Source organism: Dendrobates tinctorius, unplaced genomic scaffold (assembly GCF_039654945.1).
Source record: "Dendrobates tinctorius isolate UK_male_01 unplaced genomic scaffold, ASM3965494v1 ptg000082l, whole genome shotgun sequence".
Taxonomy (NCBI): Eukaryota; Metazoa; Chordata; class Amphibia; order Anura; family Dendrobatidae; genus Dendrobates; species Dendrobates tinctorius.
The window spans coordinates 5,925,581-5,950,661 of NW_027361750.1; the positions used below are offsets into that span (position 1 = coordinate 5,925,581).

A 25,081-nucleotide genomic window follows, 5' to 3' on the forward strand; every position below is an offset into this window, starting at 1 on the left:
GGGGTTCAGGTCTGGAGAATGGGCTGCCCATGACAGGGTTTTAATGTGGTGGTCTCTTAATTTTTGCCAGCGCTGTAGAAGATCCCCATCCTGGTTTACATATGTTGCCCATCATGATATTTGTTCCCCGTTCTGCCGCTGTTCTTTAGGACATTAAAAAAAGGAAATGATTCCACTTACCTTCTCTCCATTCCCCCGCCATGCGACGTCCTCTCCTGAAGTCAGCAACTTACTTCAGTGTGCAAGGAACGCACAGCGCATAATGTCACTGCCATGCGCCCACAGTCATATACATGCCAGCTGCTGGCTTCTGATTGGCTGGCCGCATGCATTGCAGTGCAAGGCCCCACAGGGACTCTGTGCCACAATACATTTAATCTTAATGTGCATCCTCGGAAGTATATCTAGCTGAAGTATTCTCTGGCATTGGTGGGATACTCACCAGCATTGTTAAGATTTGCAGGCTGCTTAGTTACTCTGTGAAGCTCCGCCCACTGCCGCACCTCCTCCATTCAGCTCCAACTATGTCTGCATGCAGCCTGCGTACCTATCTTTAACATTGGGTATGCAAGACATGCGGATGTATGCGTATGCGTCCTCATGCGTCATTATGATGCTGCGGCGACCACAACAAAATGCAACATGTTGAGTTCGACATCCGCATACATGCGCATAGCCTGCGTACCTAATATTAAAGATAGGTACACAGGCCGCATGCAGCCATAGGTGGAGCTGAGCGGAGGAGGTGCGGCATTGGGCATAGCTTCACAGAGGAACTACGCAGTCCTCCGCAGCTCTGACATCCACACAACTGAACCTAGCCTTAGATATATGTTCTCTACATCTAGACATGTCTCTCATGTACACCACAAAGATCCTGGACAATATTGGAACATATATGTGAGAAAACTGTATAGATTCCAGAGGGAGTCATTTTGGATCTTCAAACTTCATACATTATTCTTTGAAGGTCTCATTGAGCGCATAGAGAATGCACGCTAATTTATCAATAATTATTGTGGGTTCTCTTTGTATATAAATATGGATTGATGCATGCTCATGGGAGTGATCATTGAGAAGGAATATTCTGAACAAATTTTATATTTGTTATTTTTATAACTCAGTGGATATCGTATCCTTCATATCTATCTATTTAATATCTTTATTTTTATGTATATAACTGCCTTGTTGGCAGCGCGTAGAGATACCTTCCCCATTTTTTCCTGTCACCCCTTAAATCATTCTAATGTCTGATTTGGTCAACTTATAATCTCTCTGTAGTAACAGCACAACAGACTACTTCTGTGTGAGACGTAAAATTACAGCATGCTGTGCTCATATAATGACTGGTGATGAGAGAACATGCTCGGATAAGATCTTCTCCGAGCATGCTCTCGTGCTAACCGAATGTCTTCGTCGTGCTCGAAAATGTGTTTGAATCCCCGCGGCTGCATTTCTTGTGGCTGTTAGGCAATCCCTGAATGCATTGCCACAAGACATGCAGCTGCAGGGACTCGAGCATATTTTTCAAGCACGCCGAAGACACTCTGTTAGCACCCGGGCATGCTCTGATTATGCCTTATCCGAGAATGTTTGTTCATCACTAATAATGACCTTACCTGAAAAGTTTTAGTAACCTGTCCTCTACTCCCAGCACTTTCTAATCATGTGGGATGTTAGACCAAGAAACCAGGAGATCAAGGTTATACCATTACATCTCACGTATGGAAAATCATGGGTGTGTTCTTCTTTCTCTGGTGTGTCTCTGCCTGCAGATGATTGGTCAGCATCATACAGTTAGAAGAAGCTCACACCCCCATTTAAAACTTTCTGATAACACCATCTTGGACAACAGTTAATTTATTAGATCCTAAATACATTGATTGCTATTTGTCTCTGTAATGGAGAGGTGAAAATTAAAAAAAATAAACAACATTTTATTCCACTCCTGAGTCCAGTTCACCATGAAAAAAATGGTGAAAGATCCTGTTTAAGAAATGTTTTATGAACTTTAAAGCAACATTCAGGTTTAGGGTAATATACAGCAGATTGCAAATAAGCTTACTCTCACTTATATTTTAATAAAATATAGCCTTGATTTGCCATAAACATTAGAGCAATTGTTCTATACACTTCTCAAATAAATCTTCCCCATATTAGGCTCCTTTAAGAAAACATCTGCTTTTCAGTTGTGCTTCAGAAAGTGGCATGAAGAAACAAAGTGATTTCCTACCAGAAGGAAACATTTAACGGGGGGGGGGGGGGGGGGGGCAAGGCTTTAGAAGGAATAGAAGAAGTTATTTTTAGAACCAGTGAGGATCAGAGCCTGGCCTAAATTCCCATCGCTAGCAATATGCTGAGATGGTTTGTGAGCATGAACATCCCGGCAATATGTGACGATCTTCCGAAATATGACCCTCTGTCGCCTGAATGGTACCACAGTGCTGGACCCCCCATAGTCATCTTCATAACTGAAGAAATATTCTATCTGCTTATGGTATAAAACTCCTTCCTTAAGCAGAAGAGGAAGAAATAATAATGTCTGGTGCACCAAATATGATTACGGTATTAAAAATCCTTGGTGATGGACACATTTTTCATAATAATAAGACCTCATTCAGACACCTGTGATTCCATTTGTGATTATCAGTGTTTATCGAGATAGAATATCTTCTCATTATACAGTAGTCTGTGAAGCTGCTCATATGTTGGTGTTTTTTGCACTGCAGTGATAAGTCTATATCAAAACTAACCATACAAATTTATGGGTCTCACTATGTGCACACATAGCCATCCGTGTACCATCTATAGGCTGAGTAGGAGGAGTTTTACAATAATGTTTTGAATTTTCATATTAATTCTGTGATTCAAAATAAGATCCAAAACACTGATGGAAATTGGACCATTTTCTGCATACAAGAAAAATCGCTGATGTCTGAATTAAGCCAAAGACTGGATTCACATATTGAGCTTTTGATGTTGTTTTCATAGTCATTTTTGATGTTGGTTTTTGACCCAAAGAGGAGTTGATGAGAAAAAAGGTTTTAGCTCACCCCTTAGCGTCCTCTCTTATGATTGGGTCACCGAGGAGGAGAGCAAGCCCAAGCTAAGCCACACAAAACCAGAGAGGTTGGTAACTAAGCGGATGCAGACCCCTGATCCTGTCCACACAACTAGCAGTAGCCGTGGAGCGTGCCTACGATGATCCTAGACGCCTCGACACAGCCGGAGAGCTAACTAAGCCTAAAGCAAGAAAGGGGAAATCTAAACTGCCCCAGAGCAGACCCCAAAGGAATAGATAGCCCCCAAACATATATTGTCGGTGAGACAAGATGAAAACACGAACGCAGGTAGGAAAATAGACTGAGCAAACAATGGGGCCCACACTGACTAGACAGGACAGGAAAGGAAAGACGCTGTCTGCAATCACGCAAAAAACCCTGCAAAAAAGTCCAACACGTCTGATGCAAAAAATACTGAAGTCGCATGACTTCGCCCACTATGTCAGCACTCTGGTATATTCTGAAAGCAGAACAAAAAGAGGCCAATCTAATAAGGGACAAAAACAAACTGGCAAAGCAGTAACATATGGATGGTGATTCAGCACACCCCCAGTCGGAGCTGGCTGACCCACACAAAACTGAAATAGACAAAACCAGATCAAATGTAAACAGAATAGCAAATGAACACTTAGCTGAACATGCAGGGACTGAGCTGGAAACTAAGACCTCAGGAGGCAGGAAGAAAATCACCAGCAGGGATAAAGGGAGTCGGCTGTCTTAAATCCCAGTCTGAAACCCCAGATCTCCAGTCGTCGTCCTCATTATCAGGTGACAAGCCTCTGTTAATCAGATCAGCTCCATTACCTCCAGTAACCACCAGAGGGAGCCCAGAAAGAGAACTCGCAACCCCTCTGTCAATTTGACCAGCTCCACCACCTTCAGTAGTAACCATACGTAGGCCAGAAAGCGAATTCACAACAGTCCTCCGGATAGCAGGAACCACACCGTCGCACGGAGCTGCCCTGGCCTGGCGGATACAAGTCCAAATACACATGATTAAGACTCTTTTGAGTTGAAATACGTCGGATTTTTTACCATCCATTGGGGTATCCACTACCTGTAATATGTTCTTTTAACGAGCAGAAATAAAGGAATATTTTTTATAACTACCTTCCTGCCTGAGATCGCTGCAGATTACTGTGTATCAAGAAGAGTTGATCACAAGAAAATATATAATTTGCTACTTTTTGGCAAGCTTTTGAAATGACACCAAAACCTTCATAAATGTGTGTAAAGTTGTAATAAAGTAAATAATTTCACAAATAGCAGTTGAGATGAGTGAACACTGTATATCCTAGTGGAACAGAAATCTACTCAAATATGACCAAAATCTGCTTTCATCAACGTGCTGATTTCTTTGTCATTCACTTCCTTGAGGATTCTGTAATATGGTGGACGCTAGCCACCATTTTGCTGAACCGTTATGGCTATCAAAAGGTAAAAAAATAAATACTTATTTTCTCCTTACTGCTCCCCTCTCCAACTCTTCCATTCCTCTTTGTCACCAGTCCGGTCCTTGTTGCATCTTCTTATCACCACTTCAACAGTTGAAATCCCCATGGCATTTCTGGACATGCAAGGTGACAGTGTACGTCTCAACTTTGTAACCTTACGCACTCTTGTGCAGAACTGTCTCAGGCCTTTTAAGAGCTGAAAATCATGGCTTAACAGGATGAGGCCTGGGGATTCGGTGCCTGTAGTGGTGATTAGAAGATGCGACCGTCGAGGACTGGTCAGGTCATGGAGAGGAGCTGACGGGCCAGAGATGTGAGTGGTAAGGTGAATGCAACCATTTTTTTTATTTTATATTTTATGTTTCTTATGCCCTGGGGTCTGGAAAGACCATAGAGCATCATAGGGTAAATTCAATTCATGAAGAACAACTTCTCTGTCAATAGAATTTCATAAAAATCTGCACGGATAGGCAAATTCAAATTTTGCCTTATCTGCTCATCTCTAGCTGTTAGTTAATACATTATTGTCATGTGAATTGCCCTCTTCAGTGACGGGATCTTACATGTAGGATTCTGTCATATCTATCAGTAGACTGTAGGATTCCTGTGCTCTATCTTTGGAGTAGAAGACTTTTTACACAGTCGCCTGTAGCCAGACAGGAAAGCCGCATAGAAACTGAATTCTCTTCCTTCCTCTGTGATGTAAACACTTTGACTTGTAAGGGGAGTCACATTAGTGATAATACTACATTGGGAAGTTGGTACTTAATCATTCCCTAAAAATATTTGAGCTTTCATATCATTGTAAGATCAAGCAAAGGCAAATCCTAACTGAAAAGGATTTGTCTAGTTTAGGAAACCGATTTTCCAATACCTTTGTAATGAAAAAAACACATGACTTTAGACTTTTTAGGCACATTGTGAGTTTTCATTTCTGATATTACATGCAAATTGTCAGTGCACAATATAGCTGCACTTCTTTTCAGTAACTTACATACATGGAGTCTGTCAGTATCTTAACCTCTTTACTTACCTTCATGACCATGCTAAATTTTACAAATTTTACTGAAATGCTTCAGCAGATCCCAGTGATTCCGAGAATGTTTTCTCATGACATATTGTACTTCATGATAGTGGTAAAATTTGTTTGATATGACTTGTGTTTATTTGTGAAAATATCAGAAATTTGGCGTAAACTTTGAAAATATATCAATTTTCAAACATTCAATGTTTATGCCCTTGGAGTGAGGATGGGGGGCTATAAGACAGAAAATACCCAAAAGTGACAGCATTTTACATACTGCACCCCTCCAAGTCTTAACCACATTCAAGAAGTTTATTAACTCTTCAGGTGCTTCACAGGAATTGATGCAATGTGGAAGTAAAAAATGAACAATTTATTTTTTTCTCCATAAAAATTTACTTTAGCTCACGATTTTTTATTTTCTCAAAGTTAACAGAAAAGAATGGACTCCAAAATGTATTGTGCAATTTTTCCTGAGTACACTGATACCCTATATGTTGGGGAAAACTACTGTTTGGGCGCATGACTTTTTAAATGCAAAAATTATTGGAATCAAGAGCAGATGCCACGTAACATTTGGAAAGTCCTAGATGTACCTAAACAAGTGACCCCATTTTTGAAACTGGACATCTCAAAGAATGTATTTATAGGTGTGGTGAGCACATTGAACCCCCAGGTGCTTCAGAGAAGTTTATAACGTAGAGCCGTGAAAATAAAAAAATCCCATTTTCCTACAAAAATGTTCTTTTAGCCCCAATATTTTTATTTTCACAAGTGTAAGAGGAGAAAATGGACCCCAAAATGTGTTGTGCAATTTCTCCTGATTATGCAGATACCCTATATGTGGAACACAGACTTTGGAAACCCTCCATAAAATGAATTTATCTACTTGTGGGGTGAGGACCTTGAACCCACAGGTACTTCACAGAATTTTAAAACACTCAACTGTGAAAATGAAAAAAATGTATATTTTTTTTACAAAAATGTTCTTTTACCATGCAATGTTTTCATTTTCACAAGGATAACAGGATAAAGTGGACTGCAAAATTTGTTGTGCAATTTCTCCTGAGTACATTGACACCCCATATTTGGTCAAAAACTACTTTTGAGGCACAGAGCAAAGCTCAGAAGGGAAGAAGCGCCATATTGGAGTTCATATTTTGCTGGAAAGGTTTGAGGGTGCCATGTCACATTGGCAGAACTCCTGAGGTGACAGAACGGCAGAAACACCTCATAAGTGATCTCATATTACAAACTACACCCCCAATGAATTCATCTATGGAAGCAGTGAGCATATTGACACCACTTGTCCCTCTCAGAATTTTATACCATTGGAAGGTGAAGACAGAATAATTTTTTTTTACCACTAAAATGTTGTTTTATCCCAATGTTTTCAATTTTTCTACGGTCTAGTAGGAAAAAATGGGCCTCAATTTGTTGTGCAATTTCTCCTGAGTGCGTCAATATCCTACATTTAGTTGGGAAATACTTTTCAAGCACAGTGCAAGGAGCGCCATATTATAGTGCAGATTTTACTGTTATGGTTTGTGGGTGCCATGCTCTGCGCATGGTCTAAATGGGCTTGCCATACCTTGGTGACCCGGATATTGTCATAATGACCTTGGGTCACCATGTCAAGGATTGGGCCCCTGTGATAATATCACATGGGCACTGATTGGAAGGGAGAGGGAGCGAAACTGTCAAAAGTGGTGCAAGCACCGCTACTGTCAGTGTGAGTCGAGTGTCAGCTATGATGCTAGCTGAACACCTGTCAGCAACACAGTGCATTTAAGGTTGGGAAGTTATTTCCTTCCATGACCCCCATGGTACACCCAAGGTCAGGAAGGAGATAATCTGTTGGTGACCACCTTTTTGGCCAGCACCAACCACAGCCTTCCAGACACTGTTCAGAGATGTGACTGTTTTCCTTCACTGTAAATCTACCATTTAAGAAGGTCCCACAAGTTCCCAATTGGGTTTAGTACAAGTGGACATGTAATTATTCTTTCATTGTTAAGGCTTTTACCCTTCACTGGAATGTGATTATGGCATATAGATAGCTACTGTGACAACCTGAGGCCTAAGCATGGCTCCAGGTTTGCCATCTATGGAAGCCTATTATGCCTTGTCAGAAGTAGGAACTAATAGGTTGAGTATTACACCAGTGAATCATGTGTTAAATGATTAAGCCCTATAGTGATACCAAGTAAAAAAAAGTTTTAAAAAGAATAAAAAATTCCAAAATCCATGAAATTGAACATAAATTGACATTTTAAGCTTTTAAGTGCTTTATTATTGGAAACAAAATGCCGTACGTACTCGAGTACAAGCTGGCCCGAATATAAGCCGAAGCCCCTAATTTTGCCATGGAAAACTGGGTAAGCTTATTGACTCGAGTATAAGCCGGGTATGCATTGTCCCCTCATACCTGTCCTGGTATGCATGGCTCCCCTGTCCTGTCCTGGTATACATGGCTCCCCCATCCTGTCCTGGTATGCATGGCTCCCCCATCACTGTCCTGGTATGCATGGCTCCCCTATTGCTGTCCTGGTATGCGTGGCTCCTTATTCCCTATCCTTGTATGAATGGTTCCTATTGAAAAAAAATTAAAAATCCAACTCACCTTCCACACCCCCTCACAGCATCTTGTTCGTCCTGGTGCCCTTTCAGCGTCTCGTTGGTCCCTCCACGCCTATGGGAGATGCTGTGAGGGTGCGCAGGAGGGTGAGTAGGATATCTTCTGGAAGCCGGTGGCTGCGGGTGTCACTGCGTGCTATAAGAGAAATGAATATTAATTTCTCTTTAACAGCGGCACAGGCTTTAGCCACAGCCGCCGGCTCCTGCCTCTGTTACCCTCCGCTCCCACTCCCCCGCTGGATCCTGCCTCTGTCACCCACCACTCCCTCTGCCCCACCGACTTTCTGGACAATTAACTGTGTATAAACCAAGAGGGGCGTTTTCAGCAAAAAAAATGTGCTGAAAAACTTAGCTTACACACGAGTATTTACGGCATATACAAAAAATGCTACAAATATTTGGTATCTCTGCATCTGTAACAACCCAAACTATGAATCAGATCTTGATAAATACCTTACGTCGAAACGCGTAGATCTGTGTTTCCATGCAGTGTTGCCAGACATTATGTGCCTGAGAATATTTTAATGTCATTTTGACAATAAATATTTGTTTATAACCGTCACCCGACATCGCTGGATCCTTCCATTTTTTATACTATGAATTTAACATGTAATCTAACCTGTCTGTTGAATGCTGTAAAAAATCAAATTAAAAAACAAAACCATAATTGCCGTTATTTAGTCTCAATGCCTAAAATAAGTTACATGAACCAAAAGTGTAGCCTGAGTTGGTCCCTGACCAGGTAACCATGTTGAGAACTATGGTAGCACACCCTAATCACTGGTATAGAGGAACCTCAGCAGATGACCATGCTGTTAAAAAAAATCTCTGCACAAAGACTAACATTGATATTACTGCCACACGGTGACTATATAGTGACATGCCAGTCCTTCAAGTCAAATGAGAGATTACCATACAGATAGTGAAATACAGCTGACATTCTTTCTGATTGTGTTATTCACTTTACCATCCTTTCCATCTGGCCCAGACCGGCATGACATCTTCTTCCAGCCTCAACTGGTCTGTAGCGTTTACACCAAAGACAAATTTGACAATATTGTCCCCTAGAAAATATTTATGCCCAGTGCAAGTGCCCTAGAAACAGTGCCCACATTTTACCCTCTAGAAAGTAATAATGCCCCCTGTGTGCCCATTTGGCAGTCATAATGGCCTGAGTTAACATTTAATGTACAATGAGTTCCCCCACGTAGGGTAATAATGTCCCCTCAGTTATGTACACCTTACCTATACACAGTTTGATGCCCCTACACCTCCCATATACACAGCATGATGGGCCCACAGCTCCTCCATACTCAGAATTATGCCCATCATAGCTCCCTATACAAAGAACGATGATCCCCACAGTAATCCATATCACAGTATGATGCCCCTACAGATCCCCTACAATTACTATTAAAATAAAAAAAGCATCATATACTCATGGAATCTGGGATCCTGGCGAATCTGCTACTTAAAATGACACCTGACAGATTTGTGTGCAAATGTCCCAAATACAGTAGATGGCATCATTAAGGATTTCGTGAGTCGGTCATAATTTAGGACACAAGCCTTCAAATTTTGGTGCAAAAATGTCAGCTGTTCTTTGTTTTTGTATGAAAATGATCTTGCAAAGAAAAACAATGCTGATGAATTATGCAGTGAACGGATGAAATGAATTCCTGAGCTGATACTAATCCATTTTTACATAACAACTCCAGGAGAGAAGCTGTATTTGTTCCTTATCGGTACTCTTTATTATCTGTTTTCTGCATTATATTATTGCTCTTATTCGCTGCTTTTATTATTTAAATGACACATTGTCAGCTTCTTTTAAGCATACAAAAAGATAAAGAAACGAATGCCATACTGGGAGAGACCATTGCCTATGAAACCTTTTATTTTTTTGTTTAGCTGTTCTGATTGCTATGATAAAAATACAATTTTCTGGTACAACAATACCGTTTCCATTCAGCAGTTGATATGTTTTTTTTTCTTCTTGTCTGCCTTGTTAGGGGTCCAGCATAACAGATACTTGCACTGAAATGCTAATGCAAGGAGTTCTTTTAAAAATTTCCTCTGGGAATATCCAGGAGCGGATTTTCTTTCTCTTTGATAACCTTTTAGTGTATTGCAAAAGAAAACAACGGTAAGTTTTAACAAACAGCATAAAAAGGCAAATTATTCCAAATGCTTCCTTTACATTTTGTAGGACTTTAATTGCACATTTAACTCTATTTTACTGCATTTTCACTCTTATAATTTAACTTTTTTTTATTTTTTTATGATAACTCTATAAAATTTCCAGTAATCTAATCTATGGGGGGCGGGGCATTTTCATTCATATTGAAGACTGCTACATCTGTAAATGTATGTTAGGCCGGGGTCAGACTAAACGTATGGAAAATCGGTCTGAGTCTCCCTGCCGCAAGTTGCACCACTGTTCTCCGTATGGTCATCCGTGTGTAATGCGTTTGCAATGTGATGATGCGATTTTCTCGCACCTATGTATCTGTATGACATCCATATGACATGCATACTGTATGGCTTTATATTTCTCACTGATTTTCCCCATTGAATTAAATGGCTCAATGGGCTGAAATGAGGAAAATGTGTGCGTATTAGTCACAAGCTAGACAGATGGTCCGTGTGGTGTCCGAGTTTTTCTCGCACGATAGGCTTGCATCGTTGAGCCTCGGACTATCACAGCATGCGCACGCACGCCGAATATGCCTGAGAAAAAATATGGTGAGGTGAGCTGCCCCATAGATTAAAACTAGGCTCAGTGCTATGTGATGTTTTCTCACATAGCATTCGCCCATATTCCACGGTAGTGTGACGCCGGCCTTAAAGAAACACTGCAGATAAAAGTTCCACAATTGAAGTGTTGCAAAATTGTTCCTGTGCTGAGATAATCTTATAAATGTGTCCCTGCTGTGTACTGTGTAATGGCTGTGTCTGACCGTACAGGAACATGGTCTGATCATACCACCGATCCTGGGCAGGGGAGGAGGCAATGGAGCATACAGACAGGACAGCAGGGGATCACAGTTGATTTTTTTCTGCAAGGGAAAACATTTCACTGCCTGTTTTAACCCCTTCACTACCAATGGTGGTTTGCACGTTAACTACCGGGCCAATTTTTACAATTCTGACCACTGTCCCTTTATGAGGTAATAACCCTGAAACGCTTCCATGGATCCCGGTGATTCTGACATTGTTTTCTCGTGACATATTGTACTTCATGTTAGTGGTAAAATTTCATTCATATATCTTGCGTTTATTTGTGAGAAAAACGGAAATTTGGCGAAAATTTTGAAAATTCCGCAATTTTCCAACTTTGAATTTTTATGCCCTTAAATCAGAGAGATATGGCACACAAAAAAGTTAATAAGTAACATTTGCCACATGTTTACTTTACATCAGCACAATTTTGGAACCAAAATTTTTATTTGTTAGTAAGATATAAGGGTTAAAAGTTGACCAGCGATCTCTCATTTTTGCAACACCATTTTATTTTTACGGACCACATCACATTTGAAGCCACTTTGAGGGGTCTATATGATAAAAAATACCCAAAAGTGACACCATTCTAAAAACTGCACCCCTTAAGGTGCTTAAAACCACATTCAAGGAGTTTATTAACCCTTCAGGTGCGTCACAGGAATTTTTTGAATATTTTAAAAAATTAACATTTAACTTTTTTTCACAAAAAAAATTACTTCAGGTTCAATTTTTTTTATTTTACCAAGTGTAACAGGAGAAATTGGACTGCAAAAATTATTGTGCAATTTGTCCTGAGCACGCTGATACCTGATATGTGGGGGGGAACCACTGTTTCGGCGCATGGCAGAGCTCAGAGGGGAAGGAGCGCTGTTTGACTTTTTCAATGCAAAATTGGCTGGAATTCTGATCGGACGCCATGTCGCGTTTGGAGAGCCCCTGATGTACCTAAACAGTGGAAACCCCCCACAAGTGACCCCATTTTTGAAACTAGACCCCCTAAGGAACTTATCTAGATATGTGGTGAGAACTTTGAACCCACAAGGGCTTCACGGAAGTTTATAATGTACAGCGGTACAATTAAAAAATCATATTTTTTCCACAAAATGATCTTTTCACCCCCAATTTTTATTTTCCCAAGGGTAACAGGACCCTAAAAGTTATTGTGCAATTTGTCCTGAGTACGCTGATACCCCATATGTGGGTGTAAATGACTATTTGGGCGCATGGCAGAGCTCGGAAGGGAAGCAGCGCCATTTGACGTTTTTGGCTGGAATTGAGATCGGACACCATGTCGCGTTTGGAAAACCCCTGATGTACCAAAACAGTGGAAACCCCCCACAAATGACCCCATTTTGGAAACTAGACCCCCCAAGGAACTTATCTAGATGTGTGGTGAGAACTTTGAACCCCCAAGTGCTTCACAGAAGTTTATAACGCCCAGGCGTGAAAATAACAAAAAAAATTTTTCCACAAAAATGATATTTTTGCCCCAAAATTTTTATTTTCCTAAGGGCAACAGGAGAAATAGGACCCCAAAAGTTGTTTTGCAAATTGTCCTGAGTAGGCTGATACCCCATATGAGGGGGTAAAACACTGTTTGGGTGCATGGCAGAGCTTGGAAGGGAAGGAGCACCATTTGACTTTTTCAACGCAGAATTGGCTGGAATTGAGATCAGACGCCATGTTGCGTTTGGAGAGCACCTGATGTGCGCAAATAGTGGAAACCCCCAATTCTAACCCTAGCCCTAACCTTAACCCTAGCCCTAACCCTAACCCTAGCCCTAACCCTAACCCTAGCCCTAGCCCTAACCCTAATGGGAAAATGGAAATAAATACATTTTTTTAATTTTATTATTTTTCCCTAACTAAGGGGGTGATAACGGGGGGTTTGATTTACTATTTATGGCGGTTTTTATGTTTGGCAGCTGTCACACGCTAAAAGACGCTTTTTATTGTAAAAATAGTTTTTGCATCACCACTAGAGTTGAGCGATACCGTCCGATACTTCAAAGTATCGTATCGGATGGTATCGGCCGATCTTTAAAAAAAGTATCGGTATCGCCGATTCCGATACCGGAAGTCCCATTCAAGTCTATGGGACTTCCGGTATCGGAATAAGAAAAACCCTTTCCTGCCCTTGTACAGCCTCTCTGGGGTCTGTACGGGCCTTTCGGGGGGCTGTGCCGGCCTGCCAGGGGGTCTGTGCAGGCTCCGGTGGTCTGTGCCGGCCTGCCGGTGGTCTGTGCAGGCTCCGGGGGGCTGTGCCGGCCTGCCGGGGGGCTGTGCCGGCCTGCCGGGGGGCTGTGCAGGCTCCGGGGGGCTGTGCCGGCCTGCCGGTGGTCTGTGCAGGCTCCGGGGGTCTGTGCAGGCATCGTCCGATGGGACTACAAGTCCCATCGGGCGATGCCTGCTACCATGACAGTGATTGACACATTAGCCAATGATGGGACAGTAGTAGTCCCATCATCCGGCTAATGTGTTAAATGTAAAAAAAAAAAAAAAATTACATGCTACATACATACAACATGCATACTACATACATGCTACATTCATACTACATGCTACATACATGCTACATTCATACTACATAAATACTACATGCAACATACATACTACATATATACTACATACATACTACATACATGCTACATACATACTACATGCATGCTACATACATACTACATGCTACATACATACTACATGCATGCTACATACATACTACATGCTACATACATACTACATATATACTACATACATACTACATACATGCTACATACATACTGCATGCTACATACATACTACATACATACTACATACATACTACATGCATGCTACATACATACTACATATATACTACATGCATGCTACATACATACTACATGCTACATACATACTACATATATACTACATACATACTACATACATGCTACATACATACTGCATGCTACATACATACTACATACATACTACATACATACTACATGCATGCTACATACATACTACATGCATGCTACATACATACTACATGCATGCTACATGCATGCTACATACATACTACATGCTACATACATACCACATACATACTACATACATACTACATACTACATATATACTACATGCATGCTACATACATACTACATGCTACATACATACCACATACATACTACATACATACTACATACATACTACATGCTACATACATACTACATATATACTACATGCATGCTACATACATACTACATGCTACATACATACCACATACATACTACATACATACTACATACATACTACATGCTACATACATACTACATATATACTACATGCATGCTACATACATACTACATGCTACATACATACCACATACATACTACATACATGCTACATATATACTACATGCATGCTACATACATACTACATATATACTACATGCATGCTACATACATACTACATGCTACATGCATGCTACATACATACTACATACATACTACATGCTACATACATACCACATATATACTACATACATACAATACATTCATACAATACATACATAGACATACAGTACATATAACATAGAGTAACATACTTACCAATACTTGTCACATTGTTCCCCGAAGCCATTGTCTTTTCCGGAATAAATATTAACATAACAAACCACAAAAATACTCACCCACGATCCGAAGCAGTCCACGAGTGTGTCCCACGACGATCTTGGGTAGAGAACTGCAGCATCAGATGATGCTGCCGTTCTCTACGGGCTGCAGGAATCCAATGACGGAAGGTAGGTATCCTTCCGCACTGTATTCCTCCGCCACTTAAAAAAAAAAAAGTCCCTAGTCTCACTTTATGCCATTGCTGTGTGGGAAATTCCCACACAGCAATGGCATAAAGTGAGACTAGGGACTTTTTTTTTTTAAGTGGCGGAGGAATACAGTGCGGAAGGATACCTACCTTCCGTCATTGGATTCCTGCAGCCCGTAGAGAACGGCAGCATCATCTGATGCTGCAGTTCTCTACCCAAGATCGTCGTGGGACACACTCGTGGACTGCTTCGGATCGTGGGTGAGTATTTTTGTGGTTTGTTATGTTAATATTTATTCCGGAAAAGACAATGGCTTCGGGGAACAATGTGACAAGTATTGGTAAGTATGTTACTCTATGTTATATGTACTGTATGTCTATGTATGTATTGTATGAATGTATTGTATGTATGTAGTATATATGTGGTATGTATGTAGCATGTAGTATGTATGTAGTATGTATGTAGCATGCATGTAGCATGTAGTATGTATGTAGCATGCATGTAGTATATATGTAGTATGTATGTAGCATGCATGTAGTATATATGTAGCATGTATGTAGTATGTATGTGGTATGTATGTAGCATGTAGTATGTATGTAGCATGCATGTAGTATATATGTAGTATGTATGTAGTATGTATGTAGTATGTATGTAGTATGTATGTGGTATGTATGTAGCATGTAGTATGTATGTAGCATGCATGTAGTATATATGTAGTATGTATGTAGCATGTAGTATGTATGTAGTATGTATGTAGTATGTATGTGGTATGTATGTAGCATGTAGTATGTATGTAGCATGCATGTAGTATATATGTAGTATGTAGTATGTATGTAGTATGTATGTGGTATGTATGTAGCATGTAGTATGTATGTAGCATGCATGTAGCATGCATGTAGTATGTATGTAGCATGCATGTAGTATGTATGTAGCATGCATGTAGTATGTATGTAGTATGTATGTAGTATGCATGTAGCATGCAGTATGTATGTAGCATGTATGTAGTATGTATGTAGTATATATGTAGTATGTATGTAGCATGTAGTATGTATGTAGCATGCATGTAGTATATATGTAGTATGTATGTAGCATGCATGTAGTATGTATGTAGTATGTATGTAGTATGTATGTAGCATGCAGTATGTATGTAGCATGTATGTAGTATGTATGTAGTATGTATGTAGTATATATGTAGTATATATGTAGTATGTATGTAGCATGTAGTATGTATGTAGCATGCATGTAGTATGTATGTAGCATGTAGTATGTATGTAGCATGCATGTAGTATGTATGTAGCATGTATGTAGTATGTATGTAGTATATATGTAGTATATATGTAGCATGTAGTATGTATGTAGCATGCATGTAGTATGTATGTAGTATTTTTTTTTTTTTTAACATTTAACACATTAGCCGGATGATGGGACTACTACTGTCCCATCATTGGCTAATGTGTCAATCACTGTCATGGTAGCAGGCATCGCCCGATGGGACTTGTAGTCCCATCGGACGATGCTTGCACAGACCCCCGGACATCAGCACAGCCCCCCGGCAGGCCGGCACAGCCCCCCGGCAGGCCGGTACAGACCCCCACAGGGTGCACAGACCACCGGCAGGCCGGCACAGCCCCCCGGCAGGCCGGTACAGACCCCCACAGGGTGCACAGACCACCGGCAGGCCGGCACAGCCCCCCGGCAGGCCGGTACAGACCCCCACAGGGTGCACAGACCACCGGCAGGCCGGCACAGCCCCCCAGCAGGCCGGTACAGACCCCGGGCAGTCCACACAGCCCCCCGGCAGGCCGGCACAGCCCCCCGGCAGGCCGGCAGAAACCCCCGGAAGGCCCGAAATGACGGCGCATCATGATGCGCACACACCGCGCATCATGATGACGTCAGTCTGTCAATCAACTTTGAACTTCCGATTCCGATGCCGAATTCCGATATTGAAAAAATATCGGAAGTCGGTATCGGCCGATACCCGCGGTATCGGAATGCTCAACACTAATCACCACATATTGAGAGCTATAATTTTTCCATATTTTGACCCACCGAGTCATGTGAGGTCTTATTTTTTGCAGGACGAGTTGACGCTTTTATTGGTATCATGTTTGGGCATGTGACATTTTTTGATCGCTTTTTATTTCAATTTTTGTGACGCAGAATTTACAAAAACCAGCGTTTCATGAATTTCTTTTGGGTGGTGCGTTTACGCCGTTCCGGGTGCGGTAAAATTTATAAGGCGGTTTTATTCTTCGGGTCAGTACGGTTACAGCGATACCTCATTTAGTTCGTTTTTTTATGTTTTGGTGCTTTTATGCAATGAAAACAATTTCATATAAAAAATAATTATTTTTGCATCGCTTTATTCTGCGAGCTATAACTTTTATAAATTTTTTTGCTGATGATGCTGTATGGTGGCTCATTTTTTGCGGGACAAGATGACGTTTTCAGCGGTACCATGGATATTTATATGCGTCTTTTTGATCGCGCGTTATTGCACTTTTTGTTCAGCGGTATGATAATAAATCATCATTTTTTGCTTCGTTTTTTATTTTTTAAGGGGTTTGCTTAAGGGGTTAACTATTGGGACAGTTTTATAGGGCGGGTCGTTACGGATGCGGCGATACCAAATATGTGTACTTTTATTGTTTTTGTTTTTTTTTATTTCCAAAAAATGAATTTATTGGGGAATATTTTTTTTTTTTTTTTAAATTTATTTGGCGATTTTTTAAAAATTATTTTTACACTTTTTTTAAATCTTTTTTTACTTTATTACAATGTCCCAGGGGGGACATAACTGTCCTGTGACAGATCGCTGATCTGTCACATCACAGATCACTGTGACAGATCAGCGATCTGTCACAGGCACTGCACAGGTTTCTTCATGCCTGCGCTTTGCAGGCACTGAGGAAGCCAGCTTCCTGCAGGCCCCCGGAGGTCCCCGTCGCCATATTGGATCCGAGGACCTGCAGGAAAGGAGCCCCCCGCAGCAGCGCTGCACATTGCGCTGCCGTGGGGTCTCAGGGAAGCAAGGAGGGAGCCCCCTCCCTGCCGATGCTTCCCTTTAACCCCCGGTACACCGCGATCGTGTTTGATCGCGGTGTGCAAGGGGTTAACGTGTCGGGGGCGGTCCGTGACCGCCCCTGACACATTGTGCCGGGTGTCAGCTATGATAATTAGCTGACACTCGGCCGCGATCAGCGGCGCTCACCACGTGGGCGCCGCTGATCGCGATGACGTAATATTCCGTCCATGGTAATTAGGTCCATGGTCACATGGACGGAATATTACGTCAATTGTAGGTAAGGGGTTAAGCACTGTTTTACCTGAAAGAAGGAATCAGCTGTGATCCCATTTTGTCCTGTCTGTATACTCTCCTAATATCTTCCTTCACGTAATCTCCGGTCCTCCCAAGACCTCCTCCTCTCCTCCATGTTTATTCGCTCCTCACCCAATCGCCTGCAAGACTTCTCCAGAATATCCCCCATCCTCTGGAATTCTGTGACCCAACACGTCCGGCTATCCACTACATTTGGATCCTTCAGACGGAACCTGAAAACCCATCTCTTCAAAAAAGTTTACAATCTGTAATGACCACGCTGCCACTTCACCACCACCGGAGCTACTGCAACCCCCAACCTACTGTCTCCTTTCCCATAATCCTGTAGAATGTAAGCCCACAAGGGCAGGGTCCTCTTCCCTCTGTACCTGTCATTGTTAGTTTGTTTACTGTAAGTGATATTTGTATTTTTGATGTAACTCCTTCTCATGTACAGCACTATGGAATTAATGGCGCTATATAAATACATAATAAAATACTATTTTGCGCCCTCCCCTGGCCAAGAGCTGTGGTATGATCAGACCATGTCCCTGTATGGTCAGACACAGCCATTACACAGTACACAGCAGGAGCACATTTATAAGATTATCTCAGCACAGGAACATTTTTATACATCCAATTGTGGAACTTATTATTATTCAAAGATCTATTGAATAAAATGTTCATTAAAATTAATTTTATTCATGAGACTACCCCTTTAAGGGTGTGATGAATAAATCAGTGCCTAGGCCATTGCATGATGGTAAAATTCAGAGCATCATATAACTCAAGTCTATAATGAAAACAAATATAAAATTTGTCCTATTAGGATATATTTAAAAAAAAAACTAATAAGAATGTCATGGAGGGATTTTCATCACTCAGGAACTCCCTTTAATAGCATGTTTTTCGCAATATCTGACATGAAATCAGAATAAACCTTTCCCGTTTTAGGTCAATTAAGATTACTATAATTGTTAATATTTGCGAAATGCCAGAATAATGAGAGAGAGAGAATATTTTAAGGCACTTTTATTACTTACTGCAAAGTCAAAAGTTTACATACATTTCATTAGTATTTGGTACCATTGACCTTAAACTGAATGACTTGGGTCAAACGTTTGGGATCTCTTTCCACAAGCTTCTCACAATAGTTGGTCCGAATTTGGGCCCATTCCTCCTGACAAAACTGGTGTAACTGGTCCAGATTTGTAGGTTGCCTTGGTTTCAACTGTATGTACTGACTACTGAGTAAATATATGTGTACTACTACTTTGTAGAATTTTTTCCACACCTGCCTAAAACTTTTGCACAGTACTGTACATGGAGAAGAAGTTTTAGTCAGGTGTGCAAAAAGTGCTACAAGGTAAGAATGCTTTAAAAAGTACAAGCGTTAATAGTTTATATTTATCAATTAACAAAATGCAAAGTGGATGAAGAAAAGAGAATTATTTCAATATATGTTGTCATCACTCTTTGCCTTCAAACTATCAATACTTATAGGTAAATAAGAAAGGTAGACTTGCACGTGTTTTTGAATGAACCGAGCAAGATCGTCACTCCAAACACCTTGGAGAAATAACAACAGATTTTCTGTGGATGTGGGACGCCCTCACACCCAGGGCTGTGGGGTACTCGGTACCGGGCCCTATGAGCTTCAATGGGAGATGTCACGGCAGCTGGGACCCGACCCGTGGCCCTGGGCGCCCATTGTAAAAGGTGTTGTTTCAGTGTGCTTATGGTAGAGAAAGTTTATAAGTGATTCGTGACGCCACCTGTGGTATTCGGCAATAGAGATGTAAGCCGACGCTGCAGACAGATCCTCTGGGACAGATGGTGTGGTGCAGCAGTGATGTTATAGCCCTCCACAGGCAGGGCTGTAGTCCCAGGGCAGTGTAGGTGAAGTGACACTTAGATGGTGTAGTGTCAGGCGCGAGGGATGTAGCAGTGCTGGGCAGGTTGGCGCAGGAATAAGTCGAGGACACCAGGGCATGTAGTTCCAAAGCTTTACTCACAGTCTGTTGTGCAAACAGGTGCCCGCTTCCGTGCCGTGTCCTCCGGGTTAGGGACTCAGTCAACCTCCAGGCCAGATGGAATACTCCTCTCCAACACTCCGCCAACATATGTGCCTTTTCTGGTCGTCTCCTCTTATAGCGCCTTTGAGTGAAGTACTCCTAGTACTGAGTTACACTGGAGTTCCTCCTGTCAGATGTTCCTATGAACTCTACTTGTACGGCAGACAGCTGTAGCCTGCTTCGGGGACTCCTTGCTATTAAGTCCCGGCTCACTAATATGTTGCCGTTGTGCCCGCAAGTCTTGTGTGGGAATAAAGCAGTCACAACTTCTATTCCTCCGGTATCTGCTGCAGGACCATTAGTATCCGTACAACCTCGGGGACCGGACCCCAGCCGTGCGCTTAGAACTTGAAAAGGGTTCTCCTCTAACCCTGGTCCTTGTTCTCTTATTCTCCTCACGTTCTGTGCTAATCATTCTTCCCAATGGAGAATCAAGCTTCCTTTCTCTGTCTCTTTCCTGTGCCAGCAGACCCAGATCACTGTGGCCTGCTGCAGCACTTCTTTCTTCCATCCCTCTCCCGGGGATCTTCTCTGTCTCACACTCTGTCCTTCTACATCTTCACTCACTGACTGAATGAAAGACTGACTGACTGACTCAAATCTTCCTGCTCTTTTGGTGCAAACTAAACTCCACCCACCTCCCAGCACGTTTCGTGTTCCAAGCAGGGAGCCACCAAGGGGTGCTTTGCTACACTCCAAGCAGGGAGCCGCCCAAGGAGCTTTGCTACACTACTTTGTGGTGTGGGGTGCAGGTGTTGGAGTGTGGTCAGGTGTCTCCACCTTACCTGGATGGTGGGGCACCTCACCTCAGGAGGAGGTGCAGTACCTTTGTGGCGACTGAGCCTCAGGGGCGCCACAGATGTGTAACAGTGGCTAGGGTGGTAGTCATGGTGAGGGGCTGCTGTTGCGGCACACCTCGGCGCCCTGCTGCATTAGCAAAGTACCCCTTCTTGTGGGTGCTGTGAGTGCAGTGCATTTCACATACTTGCAGGCTAGAGTTCTCAGGCTGCAGAATTCCAGCTTTCATCAGCAACACACAAAGATTCTCAAAGTCCAAGTTCAATTCAAACATAAAAACATTACTCAGCTCATCCAGTTTAGATACAGACACCACACAGCAATCTTCATACAGGATGGACATTCCTATCCCTGAACTGTCCCTTGTTCCTCCTGTCACCACTTGTTCCTGTACCATATGCTCCGGTACCGCAGCTTTCTGATTAGCCGGACTAGCTTGTTCCTGGTGCTCCCTGTCCATTTTCCCCATCCTGGGTGAAAGTAAAAGATGCCGTTGTCCCCCTGACGAAGGAAGCCATTTTAAAAACACGCATCAGGGCGTGCGCGCCATAGTGACCTGGTGGACCTTAAAGGTATAGACCTCCTAGTTCCACACTTATGTTATTATAGAATTTTATGCACTTTGTTTCTATATGGAAGCTTTTGCCTCTCAGTATGACACTATTGCACCTTGTTTTATGGCTATCCATAGTTGTTGGTATTTTACGCTGCCAATCCATGTCAGACCGTAGGTCTTGGATGTCATGGACGTCTCCCATAAGCCTAGCCGCTGTTTCTCTCATGCTGCCCAAATCTGCTCATGCCTGTGTGTCTGTCCACCCATAGGGCCAGGATTGATGAGCCTCTGTCACGACATAGCTTGGTCCACAACCTCACTGTTCTTCTTCCTATACCACACTAACTTTACCTCAGGACAAACTCTCCTCACCCTCTCTAGCTCCTCCCACTAGCTAACACCCTATTGGTTTCAATATTTCTTATCTTAACTCAATCTAAACTCCTACTCTACAGTGCTCCTCCACTGTTCTAAGTCCTATTTTACCTCTTCTAACACTAAACATTACCCAAATACTATATATCCCTAACTCTATCCCTAATCATGAAAATATAAACAGTATCACATTACACGAACATCAGTACATTGCTTAACACATTAATGTACAGTAAAACAGTTACACTTCACATGTACAATGTACCTGGTTTCATTAAGAAGGTACGCAGAGGGATGCAGGGCACAAGCCAGCCTGCAGCAAACCCCCTACAGATGTAGTTAGCTCAAAACCATCTGCCTCTTTTTTTATGCTGAAAATAATTTTTAATTACATTGGTGGTATGTTTGGGGTTGTTTACCTGCTGTAGAATAAACCAAACAGCCACCTCCCTGATGGTATTGCATCATCAAGAAATATCTGCCTGTATTTCTCAGCATTGATAATAAAATTATTCTTGTCAAAAACCCCTCAATGTGTTAAAATGCAGCCTCAAACTTGCAAGGAGCCTCCACCATGCTTCACTGTTCCGTCAGACACTCATTATTGTACTGCTTTACAGGCCTTTGGCAATCAAACTTACTCCTGTTACAGCCACATAATTCAAATCTTGACTGATCAGTCCAGAGCACTTGTTGCCATTTTTTTTTGCACCACAGTTCCTAAGTTTCATGCATGGTTGTTTCACTTGACCTTGTTTACATGTTGAAGATATGGCTTTTGGCCGCAGTTCTTTCATGAAGATTTCTAGCCATATTCCTTGGAATAGTAGATGGGTGTAGCTGAGTCTTATTAGTTGCTGCCAGTTTGGAGCTGATAACAATGTTGGACATCTTATTTTGAAGGGAAGTAAGCATGATGTGGCTTTCATTTGTTGCACTTGGCCAACCACTGCATCTATTATACTCAACATTCCCCATTCCTTGGTGTTCTCAGTGCTGTGAAATACCATCAGGGAGGAATCTAATTGGCCCCAAATGTATCCTCCAGCAAGACAACAACCCTGACCATACAGCCAATGTCATTAAGAACTGTCTTAAGTGTAAAGAAGAATAAGAAGTTTAGGAAGTGTTGACATGGCAGCCACGTAGCACTTATCTCAGCATCATCGAGTTTCCGTGGATCTACATGAAGAGACAGATGGATTTGCAAAAGCCTACATCCACAAAAGATCTGTGGTTAGTTCACCAAGATGTTTGGAACAATCTCCCTGCCGAGTTTCTTCAAAAAACGAATGAAAGTATACCAAGAAGAATTAATGATTTAATGCTACCTTGAAGACAAAGAATGATTACAGCAAATATTGATAGGATTAATGCTATGTGCACATGTCCTGAATTCCCGCGTATTTTATGCGTTTTTGCCGCATTTTTACGCTGCGAAAACGCATAAAATAAGCAACCCATTGTATTCAATGGCATTCCGCACGTGCTGTGCGAATGCTGCATATTTTTCTGCCAGCATTGTGACCCAGGTGGGAACTTATCAATTATTATTTATGCTGTTTCTATTTTGAAAATATGTCGTTTATATGAATAATTGCCGTGTACAGGTATTTTCTAGATCGTATACTGGTTATATGGCCATTAGGTCTGTATTCAGATTTTACTGTTGTGGAGATTGTCTTAGGTGGTTGGCCCTATTATGAGTCCAGTAATTATCGAGTTGTGTCACATATGTGACCAGTTTTAATGTTTTTAAATTTTTTTTGCATGTTTTTTGTGTCCATTAAACTTCAATATTTTGTACGCTACATTTCCTGTCTCTGGTGATCCCCTTTTATGGCCTGTTCCTTTATTCTTTGTTTTTCATGACTTAACCAGTTCAGGCTTAGGTTGGATCCCATTAGAATACTCTGTGGTGCCCCCATAACAGTATTTTTCCGGGGCAAAATCGCATCGCAGAAAAATACGCAGCATGCTCATTTTTTGTGCGGAATCATGGGAATTCCGCACACATAGGAATGCATTGATCCGCTTACTTTCCGCATGTGGCTATGCCCACCATGCGCAAAGTAAGCGGAAAATGTGCGGATGGTACCCACGGTCAGGAGGAGAGGAGATTCTCTTCCAGGCTTTGGGTACCATATCCCTGTAAAGAATAGAATTAAAATAAAAAATCATGTTCGAGACCACTACGTCATCAAAGGTCTTTGTCGCAAGGCATCGCTGGGAATGGGACTTGCCGGGAGCATCGCTGAGGCCTGGTGACGCTGCGAGGGACGCCGGAAGGTGAGAATAACACGATTTTTTGTTTTTTTTTTAATATTTTTAACTTTATATCTTTTTACTACTGATGCTGCATAGGCGGCCTCAATAGTAAAAAGTTGATCACACTCGTCAAACACTATGTTTGACGAGTGTGACCAACCTGTCAATCAGTTTTGCAAGCGATGCTACAGATCGCTTGGAAAAAGCTAATATTCTGCAAGCTAATTACGCTTGCAAAACGCTAGTTAAAACTCGGGAAATACGCGGGAATTACGCATGCGGAATTCTGAACGTGTTCACATAGCCTTAGATTTCTCATTTGTTCGTTCACTTTGCATTTTGTTTATCGATAACAATAAACTATTCACACTTCTGTTCTTGAAAGCATTCTTACTTTGCAGCATTTTTTTCGACACCTGTCTAAAGCTTTTGTACAATGCTGTATATTTTTACATAAAGGTAGCACAAAAACAGACAGTTTATAAAATGAAGGAACACGTGCACACTGCTTAAATTTTGGGTTAAAGAATTTAAATACTCATTTAGATTCTTCAATATTTTTTAAGCCTTGGGCGAGGTAAAGTTTTAGTAAATGATCTACTCAATCATATGCTTAGCTGGCTGTAGCTACAATTCCAAATATAGTGTCCTGAAGACTATGACATTAAGGAAGTTGTGTGGAAGTCTTCAGAGCTATGTAAATTGTTT

General features: G+C 41.7%; 1 protein-coding gene across 1 annotated transcript in view; it reads left to right on the plus strand.

Moving 5' to 3' along the window:
* The window catches only part of PREX2 (phosphatidylinositol-3,4,5-trisphosphate dependent Rac exchange factor 2), a 597,424-nt gene that overhangs the window by 182,349 nt on the left and 389,994 nt on the right, over nucleotides 1-25,081 (plus strand). Inside the window, exon 7 of the mRNA XM_073583857.1 lies at nucleotides 10,190-10,323. Coding sequence (XP_073439958.1) covers nucleotides 10,190-10,323 — 134 coding nt within the window. The remainder of the gene's footprint in view (nucleotides 1-10,189; nucleotides 10,324-25,081) is intronic.